Consider the following 13,347-nt stretch of genomic DNA (forward strand, 5'->3'; position numbering starts at 1 on the left):
TATGGGGGTGGAGGAGCCACAGCTACATCAGAGCTGCTTACAGAAGGGATCTGGACATAGACCTTCAAGATACCAGTCTTTTTAGTTGAATTTGGACATGAATCCCATTTTCCAGGCCCTTCTTTTCATTAGATCCCCAAGCAACATGGCAAATGAAAACCGAAACTTGTATCAAATGGAATGAACAGAATCTTTCTGCAAGGGGAACAAGATACTGATGGGGGTGCTTTGATTGCTTACCCATAGGTATCTCTGTAAGAGGAGTCACTGAACAAAGTATCCCCATGTGGATATGTACTTTCTAATACTATAGAACCAAGTCCCTTTAACTGGGATCCCCATCTGTAAAATTTGAAAAGATACACACCTGCATCTCTGGCATCTTTCTGAGGCTTAATTCATTAAAGCACTCTGCTTTTAGATGAAAGTGCAATAGACATTCCATTTATAATAAACCAGTGTGTCTGTCTCAGTGCTCAGGAGCAGCCCTACAATAATAAATAGGTGCGTGGTTCTCGGTAGCAGCTGTATAAAAATAAGTCATTGCATGCATCCCAGTGCTCAGGAACAACCATAACATTCAAGAAAATATGTATTGTAAGGAAACGGATTTTAATTTAAAGCTCCTCAAAGGTTATTACTAGAATTGGTGAGAGAACAGCTTTGCTCTTTGTATTTCAGCACTTGAATATGGAAGTGCAGCAGCACAGTGAAAATGAAAGTTGATGAGGGGCACGAGAAGTTAACCCAACTTTTTGGAATCTTGGGAGAGTTTTGGTTCAAGTTTGAGGGCAAAGCGAGAAAGATCTTATTTAATCTGAATTATCAGCAATAAATGTCATCACTCTTCTACCCTGCTCCAACCCTATTTTATGCAGTCTTAAAATACATGGAGGTCGGGCTCTCTTTATTTTGGCTTGGTTTAGTCATGTGTCACTCCTGTGTACTTTAGCTGATCACTAATCTATCCAGCAAATGCAGCCTATTCTGCTTTGAATTTCAGGCAGGGCAGAGGTCCAAGGTTTGTCAGAGTTGTACATGCCTCCTGATCCAAAGGCCACTGCTTTAGCTAGCCTGGGAAACATCGCCTTGACTGTCAGTAGGGTGGGAACATCCTGCCCTCCCCACGCGCCCCCCTTCTCCTCCCCCCCCCCGGAGTTTATGTTCTTTCCGTCTTTCCCAAGCTTTGTCATTTCTCACAGTGAGGCTGCAGCACAATCTGTACGGGGATAGATCATAGAATAAGACACAGCCATGGGGAAAGTCACTGCCACATAGGCCCTGTCTACATTAGGATGAGAGGCGTGTTATTAGGCTATGTTAGCTAATATTCAAATTAAAATGTTTTAAAACCCTAGTGTAGAACCCTATTTTTAACATGAGTTATGCTGGTCAAGCAAAAACCTGCAGTGAGCCTAGGGTTTAATGCAACCAATATGGCACCTATTTAAAGCACATGCTGCCTTGTCTACGCTGGAACTTTAGAATGTGTTACACAGGGCACATTAGCAAACGTGTTGTGACATCACACCTTTAAATCTCCATGTAAAACAAAGCCCTCACGTGCAACATATGGGGCATGTGGGAGGCTAATTGTACACACACATAACACGATGATGGCACTCTTCCCTAGAAACTTGACTGGATGCCTCATACATGCACAAGCGTGTGTGTGTGTGTGTGTGTGTGTGTGCACGCATGCGCTTATGTACACGCATGCACAAAAGCAATAAGGAAATGTGGTGATATAAATGGCATTCAGCCTAGGAGCTGAACTCTCCCATCTCTGTCTTGCATGCATCATGCCAGCCAAATAAATACAGTGAGAATGACATTTAGCTCATGAGCTGGACTCCCCCATATCTATCTATCTATTTATCTATGTATATATAGATATAGATATATACTCTCTCACACACGCACACACAATTTATAGCTTTTTCCTGATGACAGGGCACTAAGTGTTTTGACAAGGGAAGGTGACAATCATAGCTTTATTCCTACATCTGATGTCAGCTGAGATTGGGAGGTAGTCAAGTTTGCTTCCTATTGAGTAACAGAGATTAGCATTTTGCTCTCTGGACCAGATAGGATACAGGAAAATCCCGACATTGTTTGAAACTTCGTCGTTAATCAAGGTCTCTGACATCAATCTCTTTCCTGCACCTACCCTCCTGCTGGAGTGACCTCACCCTAGGAATCCTAGCAGTGTTTCTCTGCCATTAGATTTATTTGGGTATTGTGCTTGTGAGAATGTCACTGTGCCTTTCACAAATTATTTGTCACCTGTTCTTCAGAGCTGGGCCGGCAGAGGTACATGAAAGTCAGTCACTTGTATGTCTCGCCCCAATAGCCAGTGCTCCAGTTGGAAGTGGAATTCAGAAACCCTTGACTGACCAGGCTCTGAGTGATTTTTTTTGAACCACTGGAGAATGCTGTGTCCTCAGGGTGGTGTCAGTCTTAGCCTCCCCTTAGCCCTGGAGCTATGAGGATGGCAATGCTTTTGCCACTGGGTTTTGGTAAAGAGTTTGGCAAGCCCTTGGATTCACAAAGGAACTTGGCAAGAGTCATCATGAATAAATAGATTTGAAGTAAATACGTTAGGACTCAGAGCTGATATGTGTTGTACCATCCTATTCAGGGTAGAAAATGGAAAAAATTTCAGGCCCTTCTGGGCCACAGCTGGTGAAACATCTAAAAGTGATCATTTCATGGCCATCTGCTAGTCTGCACAAAATGATTTTGGTCTCAGTCCAATTTTCAATGGACACATGTATGACAGACACAGCACCACCACAGTTAGCCATGACTGCCAAAATTGCAGTCTCGGCAGAGAGGCCAGCAACTGAATGGGTCACAGACCTTGAACTACCCGTTAGTTTTCTTGCAACCAGTTAGAATAACAAAGGGTGTTCGGTGTCTTACTGAATTCCTGGTGCTCTCTGTATGGTCTTTCCATCTACCTGGGGGGAGAGGGGCTTCTCTTCCCATGGCTTATATAGATAATTAGGATGGTACACCCAAAAGACAAGTAATTTGTGATCCGAGCAATGTGAAACTTGGCAGTTTCGCTGAGCTGAGTTAATGAAATCCCTCTTCTCACTGTTGGTGCATGTGTGTTTGGTCCCTTCTAAAATTTGCTTTGAAGTTCAGGTTTGAACAAACCTCAGAGAAAAAACTCATCTGAAATCACCAGGTTTTGCCTGGTTTCTGCTCAGAACTGTTGGTCCAAGTAAGCTGAAAGTTGGCAAACTGTCTAGTATATCTGGCCCAACTTTCAGATAGGCCATGAAATTTCCTGTGTGGTAAAGTGGAGTACCAACCACAGGACTGGCTGACCTATTTCTAATGTGCATTGTATACTAATACATAATTGAGGCTCAGGAGTGTTCTTGTGCACAGAGACGAGAACTGAAAGCAATGACACACACAGTTGGAGCCGCTCAGAGTTCACAAGTTGGACAGGGAACTGGATGGGATCCTGTTCACTTCACTTTGCGTAGGACCCCAAAATATTAAGCCTACTGGAAACTCACAGTGAAACTTAACTAAAACCAATGGGGTGAATTTGTTCCCAGTATTGTTTCACTGACTTCAATGGACTCAGTTAACTTCAGTGGATTAATTCCAGGGATGAACTGACCTATCGTGTTTTTATCTTTGGTTTGAATGAAACTATAGACCCCTCCTTGGGCTTTTTCTATGTTGTATCCATTCAGATTAGTGCATGATCTTTATCTAAAACCAGGCATGTTTTGCCTGGTTTCATAACGAAAGTTTGACACAGAACCCCAGTGACTTGAAAAGTGACCCAAAACTTGTTCCAACACTGCTTTATTCCATGCTGTTCCTTCTGAAAATTCACTGTACATATCTAGTCTATTTGTGTCCTCATGCCAGACCCTGGTGGTCATTGAGTCTGCTCCCTCCTTAAGCACATCTCCTGCCAGCAGAGATCATACAAGCCATTTTTGGAGTTTTGCCTGATCCAGGACTATAGGTGTGGGCCCTATAGATTTGCCAGTATATAGGAATCTTTTCACCAGCCATTGAAATGCAGTAGCCATTGGGGTTGAACGTGGTAGTTAGTATACAGTAACACTGTCCAAGCACACAGGATAGGGGAAACAAAAGGTGGGATTTGAAGCAGACAGAATGCAATTACCTAAATTGGAAAATGACCATGACAACAAGACTGACCATCTGTTTGCGACGTGTTGTCTGGAATCATCTAGAGTTATCTAGGCTACCAATTGCTCTGTTCTTAGCATCATAGTTCCATAGTCTATTAATTTGATGCCTACAGTACAATTTGCCTTAATTCTGTTTTCTTCCTTTTCCCTTCAGGTTTGTGACCAGGTTTATAGAGCTGGATGGCCTGACCTGTTTGTTGAACTTCCTGAAGAGCATGGACTATGAGACCTCAGAGAGCCGCATACACACATCCGTTATAGGGTGTATCAAGGCACTGATGAACAACTCCCAGGGACGGGCACATGTCCTGGCCCATCCAGAAAGTATCAATATCATCTCCCAGAGCTTACGGACTGAGAACATCAAGACCAAAATCGCTGTGCTGGAGATCCTCGGGGCTGTCTGCCTGGTGCCGGATGGCCATAAGAAGGTCCTACAGGCCATGCTTCACTACCAGGTCTATGCTGCAGAGAGGACAAGATTCCAGGTATAAACATGCTTAGCCAACAATGCTGAACACCATGCATCTTTGAAAAGGGTGGTTTGTACTTCTACACAGTGTATAACCTTGTCAGAGGCATAAAGTCCATTTTCCTCACCTGGACTTTGGATCAACCAAAGTAGTGTCAACTCCCGCACATAGATTATTTATCACACATATTCTACAGTCAGTCACTGCTATCAATGCTGATTTAAAGCTACTGTGCCTTACCTTAAAACCGAGTCCTGCTGTATTAATGAAAGGCTTTCAGTAATCTCACACTCTAACCTAGACTGATGTCATCTATTGGGTGCCTGTTACCGTACTATTTAAGTGCCAATAGCATAAAGGCCCCCGGAGCTTAATTCTGTCATAATGCAGAAAGTATGGAGTAAATGATCTATAGCAAAAGCCATTAATAACTCAACATTTACCAATTGTTACCCCACAGTTAACACAGATATTTCCTGTTCAAAGTATAGAGGAAGAACTCAAAGATAGATTACTGACTTTCTGGTTATGGAGATTATAAACTGATGCCATGACCTGCCTCTTCCTAATGAAACAACCATCTCGATGAGGAGAAACCTTGTGAGCAGCTGTGTTAAGCCATGGTTTCTAAACATATTGGCACTGTACTAGTTTACCGTTCTTATAGTACAACCCAAAATTCCTTCCATGGGTGAAGTTTCCATTGAGTTTTGCCTGGCTACTATAAGGAGGGTAATATACAATTAGGTCCTAAAACCTTGTTTACATCAGCCATTGCCCCTGACCGTCCATTCAGCTTGTGCATACTCTAAGCTTCAGTGGATCTTGGGCTGCTCTAAATTTGGGATTGTAAAAGTAGTTCAAGCTCCGTGGAAGTTTGCAGCATGCACAGCTAAGTGGGACATGGTCACTGGTCGCCAACAGAGGCTCATGTGGTTGTTTCTCATCAAGGTGAGTCCCAGTACAGAGGCTCAGGGAGTCAAGTGGCTTACTGTCCAGGTTACACAACTAGGAATCAGGAGACCTGGGGTCTATTTCCCAGCTCTGCTACTGACCTACTCTGTGACCTTGACCAAGACACTTCATCTCTGTGCTTCTGTTTCCACATCCACCCTTTCCCTTGTCTATTCAGATTGTAAGCTATTCTGTGCATTCACTGTCTCGCTATGTGTTTGTGCAGAGCTTATCACGTTGAGGTCTCAGTGCTAATGCAACCATAATGACAATAGGGAGCTGGGGAGACTAGGACTTCAGCCCCAAAAGACTAATGTACCAGTAAGAGGTTGGGAATCGCTGATGCAAAGGATGGAGTTGAGGAATGGAAACCAAATGCAGAGAGAGTACAATGGTTAGTGTGCTGTAGTCTGCATGTAAGAAAAAGAAAGGATAACCTTAAATCTCTATCGTTTTCTGGTAATTAGCCTAACTGAGGAAGCCTTTCTGAAGCTTGAGGTTGTTTACACTGGAGGCGCTTTGGGGTGACCTCGCGTGTTTGGCAGTAATTCACAGCCCTGGCAACTTTCAATCAGATTTTAATTCTTTGTCCCAACTTGACTGATCTGATCTGCTGAATAAACCCATATGCTGTAGCAATCCCAAGTCAACTCAAGTGCCGCCTCCTGTGTATATCTTTTTATTTATCTCGAACTGTAAATGACTGGGATGATAAATCATTGCTGGGCTAGTGTATGGTAACACATCTCATCTTGTACAGCTGGGCCTTTGAGAAGTTGCATCTAATGATTCACAGAAGCTCTTGTGAGCCTGGGGGAACTCACTTATTATCTCATCCACGAATTAATGGAATGCACAAATAATTGCCTTTGTCAAATGTTTTTGCATTGGGGGAAGGGGGCATGAGGAAGAAAGATAAGTGTTTGCTTCCTCTTTTTTAAAAAAAAAAATGTGGTTAGCAGCAGGGATATGCTCCTGCTTACTAATTTTGTAAAGCCTGTGTCCAGAAACTGGAATGGCATTTTCCAGAATTCTCTCCAACAAGTTGAACCCAAGCAGTTCTTAGCTTAACTCTGAAGAAGTCTTCAAATACCTACCATTGCCACCCTCCACCCATTTAAGTCTCTCAGTGGATCAGTGGCGGCATCCCAAGTGAACATGGGCCATGCTCAGTGAAAGGCAAAGAAGGAAGCTGATGCCACACTTTAAGGTTCTCAGTTAAGAATGCCAGTGACATAAAGCTTCATATCTCATCTTTCAAGTGTGAAGCACTGTTACCCTCTAGTCCTGGCCTTGGCTCAGAGTGGTCTTGCAGTTCCTTGACAGCCAGGCCAAGGAAGAGGGATATGAATGTCTCTGCTTTACTGGGGGATCTGGAGCTTTCACTAAGGAGGTGAGGTGGCTGAGCCCAAGGAGGCACTAGACAAGCCAGCTTGTGCCTTTACTGTATGTGCCTCAGGCACAGTTGCCTGGGAGATAATAGAGGACTGAGTCTGGATTTAATACAATAAAACAATAACACCCTTTCTGAGCAGCTGTTCACTCTGGGTCTTGGATCTGCAGCTTTATAACCAAGACTTTGCCAATACTTCACATCTCCTTTGGCTTCCAAGGACAATTTTGGTGGGAAATGTCTCCTATCACCTGAGCATTTAATAGCATCTCTCAGTGCATGAGTTCTCTGAAGGGTTTAAAGCTTCCTGGTTTAGCTAGATTCCAATCCATTGCTCTCTAACTCCCTCCTCAGAAATTCTCTCTGAGCCTATAAAACCAACTCAGAATTCCCCCAAACAGGGATCTGGCATCAACACAATTAAGCCATTAGAATTCTTCCTGAGTAGTGAAAACTAATCAAAAGCAAACTCTACACAGGAGGAACAGGAGACGCATATTCTGAATATGCAGAGTGGAAACAAATTGCTCTGGCTCCATTGTTCATGACAAAAGATGAAATTGTGGATTGGCCTCATGAAAAAGATGTCTGGGACCCCACAAAGGCTCTGCTCTGTTTTCACATAGATGATGAGACAATAGGCTATTTAAGGAAACAGCAGATGAGCCAAAGAGGAGGAGGATTTCAGCATCTCAGGCTTGGAAGCTGACAGAAATGGGACTATTAGGTCCATAGAAAGTGGGGAAGATTTTGCTTCTCTGGAACCTGGCCTGAGCTCAGTCTTTGTCATAGATTCTAAGGCCAGAAAGGACAACTCTGATCTTCTAGTCTGACCTCCTGCATAACACAGGCCATAGAACTTCCCTGAAGTAATTCCTGTTTGAACTAGAGCAGATCTTTTAGAAAACATCTCACTGGTGTGCCCTGCGGAGTAACTTAAAGATGAAAAAGATCTAAAACTCTGGCATGCTCATTAGATTTTGTTTTGCTTTAGAATGGAATTTTGTGCTGGTGAAAGGTGCTGGATTGACAGCCCTAGATAGGAACAGAGGAAAGTTACAATACAGGCAGTAGTTGTGCAAGACTTGACTCACTGCCTCACTACTGTGCTTCAGCCCTCACCGCCTGGGACCAGCTAGTGAAAGGATGAGAGAGGAGTTCATGGGCTATTTGCTTTGTAGGATTCTCTGCTGAAACTGCCATGAGGGGTGCCACTTGTGATTGCATGTTGAGTCGTATGGAGACCTGGGACTGGATTGAGACCTGACAATTCGTTTCACACAAGGCATCAGATGGTTATCACCTTTTGGCCAGTACTGACTCAGGTTAGCTTGAAACCAGTGACATAGGAGTGAAAAGCTCCCTATGACTTTACCAGTCCCCTGAGCCATTTAGTCCCTCCCTCCTTGACTTTTCGTGGCTTCCTTGTAAGAACAAACATTTATCACTAATAATGAAGACCATGATCTCTATTCAGTGACTCTGAGAGTGGCCTTTCCCTCCCACTCCACAACATGTGCTTTCCCCCAGTCACCATCCTGGCAGCAGTGGTGCATAATTTCCTTTTTCCCCTTCCCCTCTTGTTACTTCCTGACCCCTCTTCTGGTTGAAATCCTCATGCTCCATCTCAGCTGCTCACTGGTTTTGGATTTAGCATTTTCCCAATAGCACCAGCAATGAATATCAGAGTTTCTCTTTCTCCTTGATCTTCTTTGGCAACCTCTCTCAATAGCAGATGATTCAAGGAGTCAGTGAGTAAATGTGCGACAGCTGTTGCTGGAACCATTTTCTCCCAGAGAACTGTGAGAGAGTTTTATTTTCCCTTCTCCCTGTTTCTTTTCTTGTCTTGGTGGAATTCCTTAATGGATTTTCTTTTTCCCCTGCTTCCTCACAAGAATGAGGAAGTGAAGGTCAGCTTTATTTATTGGCAGCTGTCTAAAACTTAAGCCTCTGCATAACTCACTACTGACAGCTTCAGATTGGAGCACTGATTATTTCCCACTTGCATGTGCCTAAGTGACATGGATTAGTGTGTGGAGATCACACATTTAACTCTGAACCACATAAAATTGTGTTCTTGTTTACAGGTTGCTGCTCAGTCTTAAGGCATCTCTCGTCTTCCAGGCATGACTGTTACTACCTGGAATGCCTAGTCTAGTACCACACAGACACCAACAAATGAAGAAGTATGAGGGAGGTTACAAAGGGAAAGTTGGTACTTTGGGCCAATTTCTTACTTTAGTAACGTTGCTATAACCAAAGTACTTTGGTTATGTTGCTCTAACTCTTTTGACTTGAATAGAGTTACTCCTGTTTTATACCAGTAGAATTAAGATCAGAATCCAAACCATAGTCTGGACTCAACTGTTTTAACTCCATTGAAATCAGTGTAGCTGCACCAGTTTACACCAAATGAGGATCTGGCTCCACCACTATAAATTCTACTGAAATGCATGTGTGAAGATGGATTGTTTTATGGGACCTTGTAGAAAATATAGACAAGTATTTTGCTAAAACTAGGGGTTAGCATGTTTAAATTGGAAAATTTCACATTTGGGTCCTAGTGGAAACTACAGCCTGAATTACTGACTCTTCGTAACCAAGACATCATTCCATCTACAATGGGTCTGACTCTGACCTCACACTGGTACTAATCTGGTGTAACACTCATGGGCTTCCATGGAGTAATTCCTGATTTATTTTATTTTTGGAACAAATTGGTCCTGGTGACTTCAGTTTAATTTATCAGATGGTGTTCACCCAAGAGTTTTAAAAGAACTCAAATATGAAATTGCAGAACTACTAACTGTGGTATGTAACCTATTACTTAAATCGGCTTCTGTACCAGATAACTAGAGGATAGTTAATGTGATACCGATTTAAAAAAAAAAAGGCTCCAGAGGTAACCCTGTTAGTAAGCCTAACTTCAGTACCAGTTTCAAGCATTTTGCCTGTCAGACACATGGATGAACACTATTTGTTGGTGAAGGAGTCAACACAGGTTTTATAAAGGGAAATTATGCCTCAAAAATCTATTTGAATTCTTTGAGGGGTCAAAAACCATGTAGACAAGGATGATCGAGTGGATATAGTGTACTTGGACTTTTTCTGAAAGCTTTTGATAAGGTCCCTCACCAAGGGCTCTTAAGCAAACTAAGCAGTCCTAGGATAAGAGGGAAGATCCTCTCATGGATTGGTTAAAAGATAGGAAACAAAGGGTAGGAATAAATGGTCAATTTTCACAATGGTGAGAGGTAAATAGTAGTATCCCCCAGGGATCTGTATGGGGGCCAGTGTTCAACATATTCATAAATGATCTGGAAAAAGGGGCAAACAGTAAAGTGCTAAAATTTGCAGATGATACAAAATTATTCAAGGTAGTTGAGTCCAAAGCTGACTGCAAAGAGCTACAAAGGGATGTCACAAAACTTGGTGACTGGGCAACAAAATGGCAGATGAAATTCAATGCTGATAAATGCAAAGTAATGCACGTTGGAAAACATAATCCCAACTATACTTACAAATTGATCGTGTCTAAATTAGCTGTTACCACTCAAGCAAGAGATCTTGGAGTCATTGTGGATAGTTTTCTGAAAACATCTGCTCAATGTATAGTGGCAGTCAAATAAGCTAACAATGTTAGGAGCTATTAGGAAGGGGATAGATAGTTACTATCATCATGCTGCCATATAAATCCATGATATGCCCAGATCTTGGTTATTGCATGAGTTTCTGATTGCCCATTTCAAAAAAGATCTATCGATATGGAATAGATACAGAGAAAGGCAATGCAAATATTTAGGGGTATGCAACAGCTTCCATATGAGAAGAGATTAAAAAGACTGGGACTAGTCAACTTGGAAAAGAGACAACTAGTGGGGGATATAGAGGGTTTTTAAAATCATGACTGGTGTGGAGAAAGTGAGTAAGAAAGTGTGTCTTAGCAATTTACATCACATGAGAGCCAGGAGTCAGTTAATGAAATTAATAGGCAGCAGGTTTGAAACAAACAAAAGGAAATATTTCTTCACACAATGCACAGTAAAGCTGTGGAACTTGTTGCCAGAGGATGTTGTGAAGGCCAAAAGTATAACTGGATTCAGAGAAGAACTAGATAAGTCCATCAGTGGCTATTAGCCAAGATGGTTAGGGATGCAACCCCATGCTCTTAGTGTCCCTATGTCCCTGACTGTTAGATCCTGGGACTGGACGACAGGGAATGGATCACTTAGGGCAGGTCTACACTAAGGGCAGGGGTCGAACTAGGGTACGCAAGTTCAGCTACGGGAATAGCGTAGCTGAACTCGAAGTACCCTAGTTCGAACTACTCACCCGTCCAGACGCCGCGGGATCGAACTCCGCGGCTCCAAGGTCGACTCCGCCACCGCCGTTTGCGGTGGTGGAGTACCGGAGTCGACCGGAGCGCGCGGGGAGTTCGAACTATCGCGTCCAGATTAGACGCGATAGTTCGAACTCCGAGAAGTCGAACTCACCGCGTCGACCCGGACGGTAAGTGTAGACTAGCCCTTGATGATTACCTGTTCTGTTCATTCCCTTGGAAGCATCTGGCATTGGCCACTCTCGGAAGACAGGATACTGGGCTAAGTGAATCACTGGTCTGACCCAGTATGGCCGTTCTGAGGTTTTTACACTAGTCTTGGAGGAGAATCAGGCCACATATCTCCAGATTTCACCCTTCTGATGCTCTCTGCTGCTAAGACTTCAGTCATCTTATTTCACTATTGCAACCTCCTCCCTTCCAGCTTCCCCCATCTCCCAACTCTGCAGCTTGACCAGAATGCCACTGTCAAGATCATCTTTCTCTTGCCAGATGCATCACTGGTTTTCTCACTCCTTTTACTGCTAATAGAGTTTGTGTTTCTCCTTTTTCCTTTTTTGCCAGCCTTTATCTCTTGTTTCCTTCAGTATACGCTTTCCATTCCCTCATGTTTGCCCCAACTTCTTTCCTGAGCTGAGCGGTCCCTTTACCCATTCTGTACCTTTTTTCATGCTTTCCTTTATGCCCGAACCATTTTAATTAATATATGACAAGCCCCATCCTTTCCTCTTTTATAATGCTCCTGAAACCCAACCAGCTTTGGGAAGTATTCCACCTCTAATGTCCACACTCCTCTATGGGACTGCGTCTTTTCCAGTTTGTGTGATGCTGCAGCCTCTAGTGCCAGTTAGGTGGAGGTTTTCAAAGCCACCAAGGGGATCTGGACACCCAATACCCATTAAAATTAATGGCAATTGGGCAATCAAACCATCTAGGTGACTTTGAAAATCTCAGGCTTAGACTGCAAGTTCCTCCAGGGAGAGTTTGAACTTCATCTGGGTCACTGGCATGGGCAGAGCACCACCAGTGCTATATATGAGAACCAACTGATCTATCTGCGTAGAGCAGGCATGAATAAATGCAGTGCACACCTGAGGACACAGAGGTCATACTAATAGTAATAAATATAAATGAATCTATTTAACACTCAGGTTTGGGCTGTGGAACCCCTATCTATTTTCTTAAAGTTTGCTCCTCCTTGCACCTTTGGCCATAGTGTATGGTGGCAAATGTTTTGTCTCCTCCCTGTTCCAGGCTGAACGTGCCTCTGCTACATTCAGTTCCTCTTTAGAACATACTTCTTCTACCACCCCATAAACTTGTTCCATAAAAGAAGAAAGATAATATGGAAAAAAAGCAACAAACACTCTGGGGGAGGAAAAAATCATGAATGAACAAGACAAATTTTAAACTTCACCGCATGGTTTCTTTCCTTTCTCCTGCATTCAGTCCCACTAGTGGATGCTATTTCTGTGTGTGACCATCGGTGAGTCACTTAACCTCTCAGTGCCTCAGTTTCCCCCTCTATAAGATAGAGATAATGGCACTGACTTACCTTTGTAAAGTGCTTTGAGATCTGTGAATCATAAGTGTTCTGCATACGGAAAGTACTCATTTATACATTGCCTTATTTATATTTGATTCTCTTTGAGGCAAGGACCCTATTATTGTTTTATAACTCTTCCATGATGTGCCCAGTGCATTGCTGGCACTAATAATAATGATGGTTGCCATCTTCCAAGGTTTTTCCAGTGGGACAAACTCATTGTGTCTGGGCACTGTAACGTTTGTGCATCTTAACAACACACTCATGCTTTGATTCAGTCTTACCATTTTGCAAAGTGGTGATGCCTCTCTGGCCTGGGAAGATATTTTAGGACACACTAATGTCCTTCTTGTCTAGCTTTACATCTGACAGACCTGACAAAATGCTAAGTCACCCTGCTTTCAGTTCTGAGTGAATCCCATTGTCAGATATAGGCCAGTGCTTCTCTC

At 43.0% G+C, this 13,347-nt stretch overlaps 1 protein-coding gene across 4 annotated transcripts in view; it reads left to right on the top strand.

The window, feature by feature from the left end:
• DAAM2 (dishevelled associated activator of morphogenesis 2) overlaps positions 1–13,347 on the top strand; it is a 257,533-nt gene that overhangs the window by 176,545 nt on the left and 67,641 nt on the right. For all 4 annotated transcript variants that reach the window (XM_045009137.1, XM_045009135.1, XM_045009138.1 and 1 more), the window contains exon 6: positions 4,348–4,681. In XM_045009137.1, the coding sequence (XP_044865072.1) occupies positions 4,348–4,681 (334 nt within the window). The remainder of the gene's footprint in view (positions 1–4,347; positions 4,682–13,347) is intronic.

This window comes from Mauremys mutica, chromosome 3 (assembly GCF_020497125.1).
Source record: "Mauremys mutica isolate MM-2020 ecotype Southern chromosome 3, ASM2049712v1, whole genome shotgun sequence".
NCBI classification, from domain to species: domain Eukaryota; kingdom Metazoa; phylum Chordata; order Testudines; family Geoemydidae; genus Mauremys; species Mauremys mutica.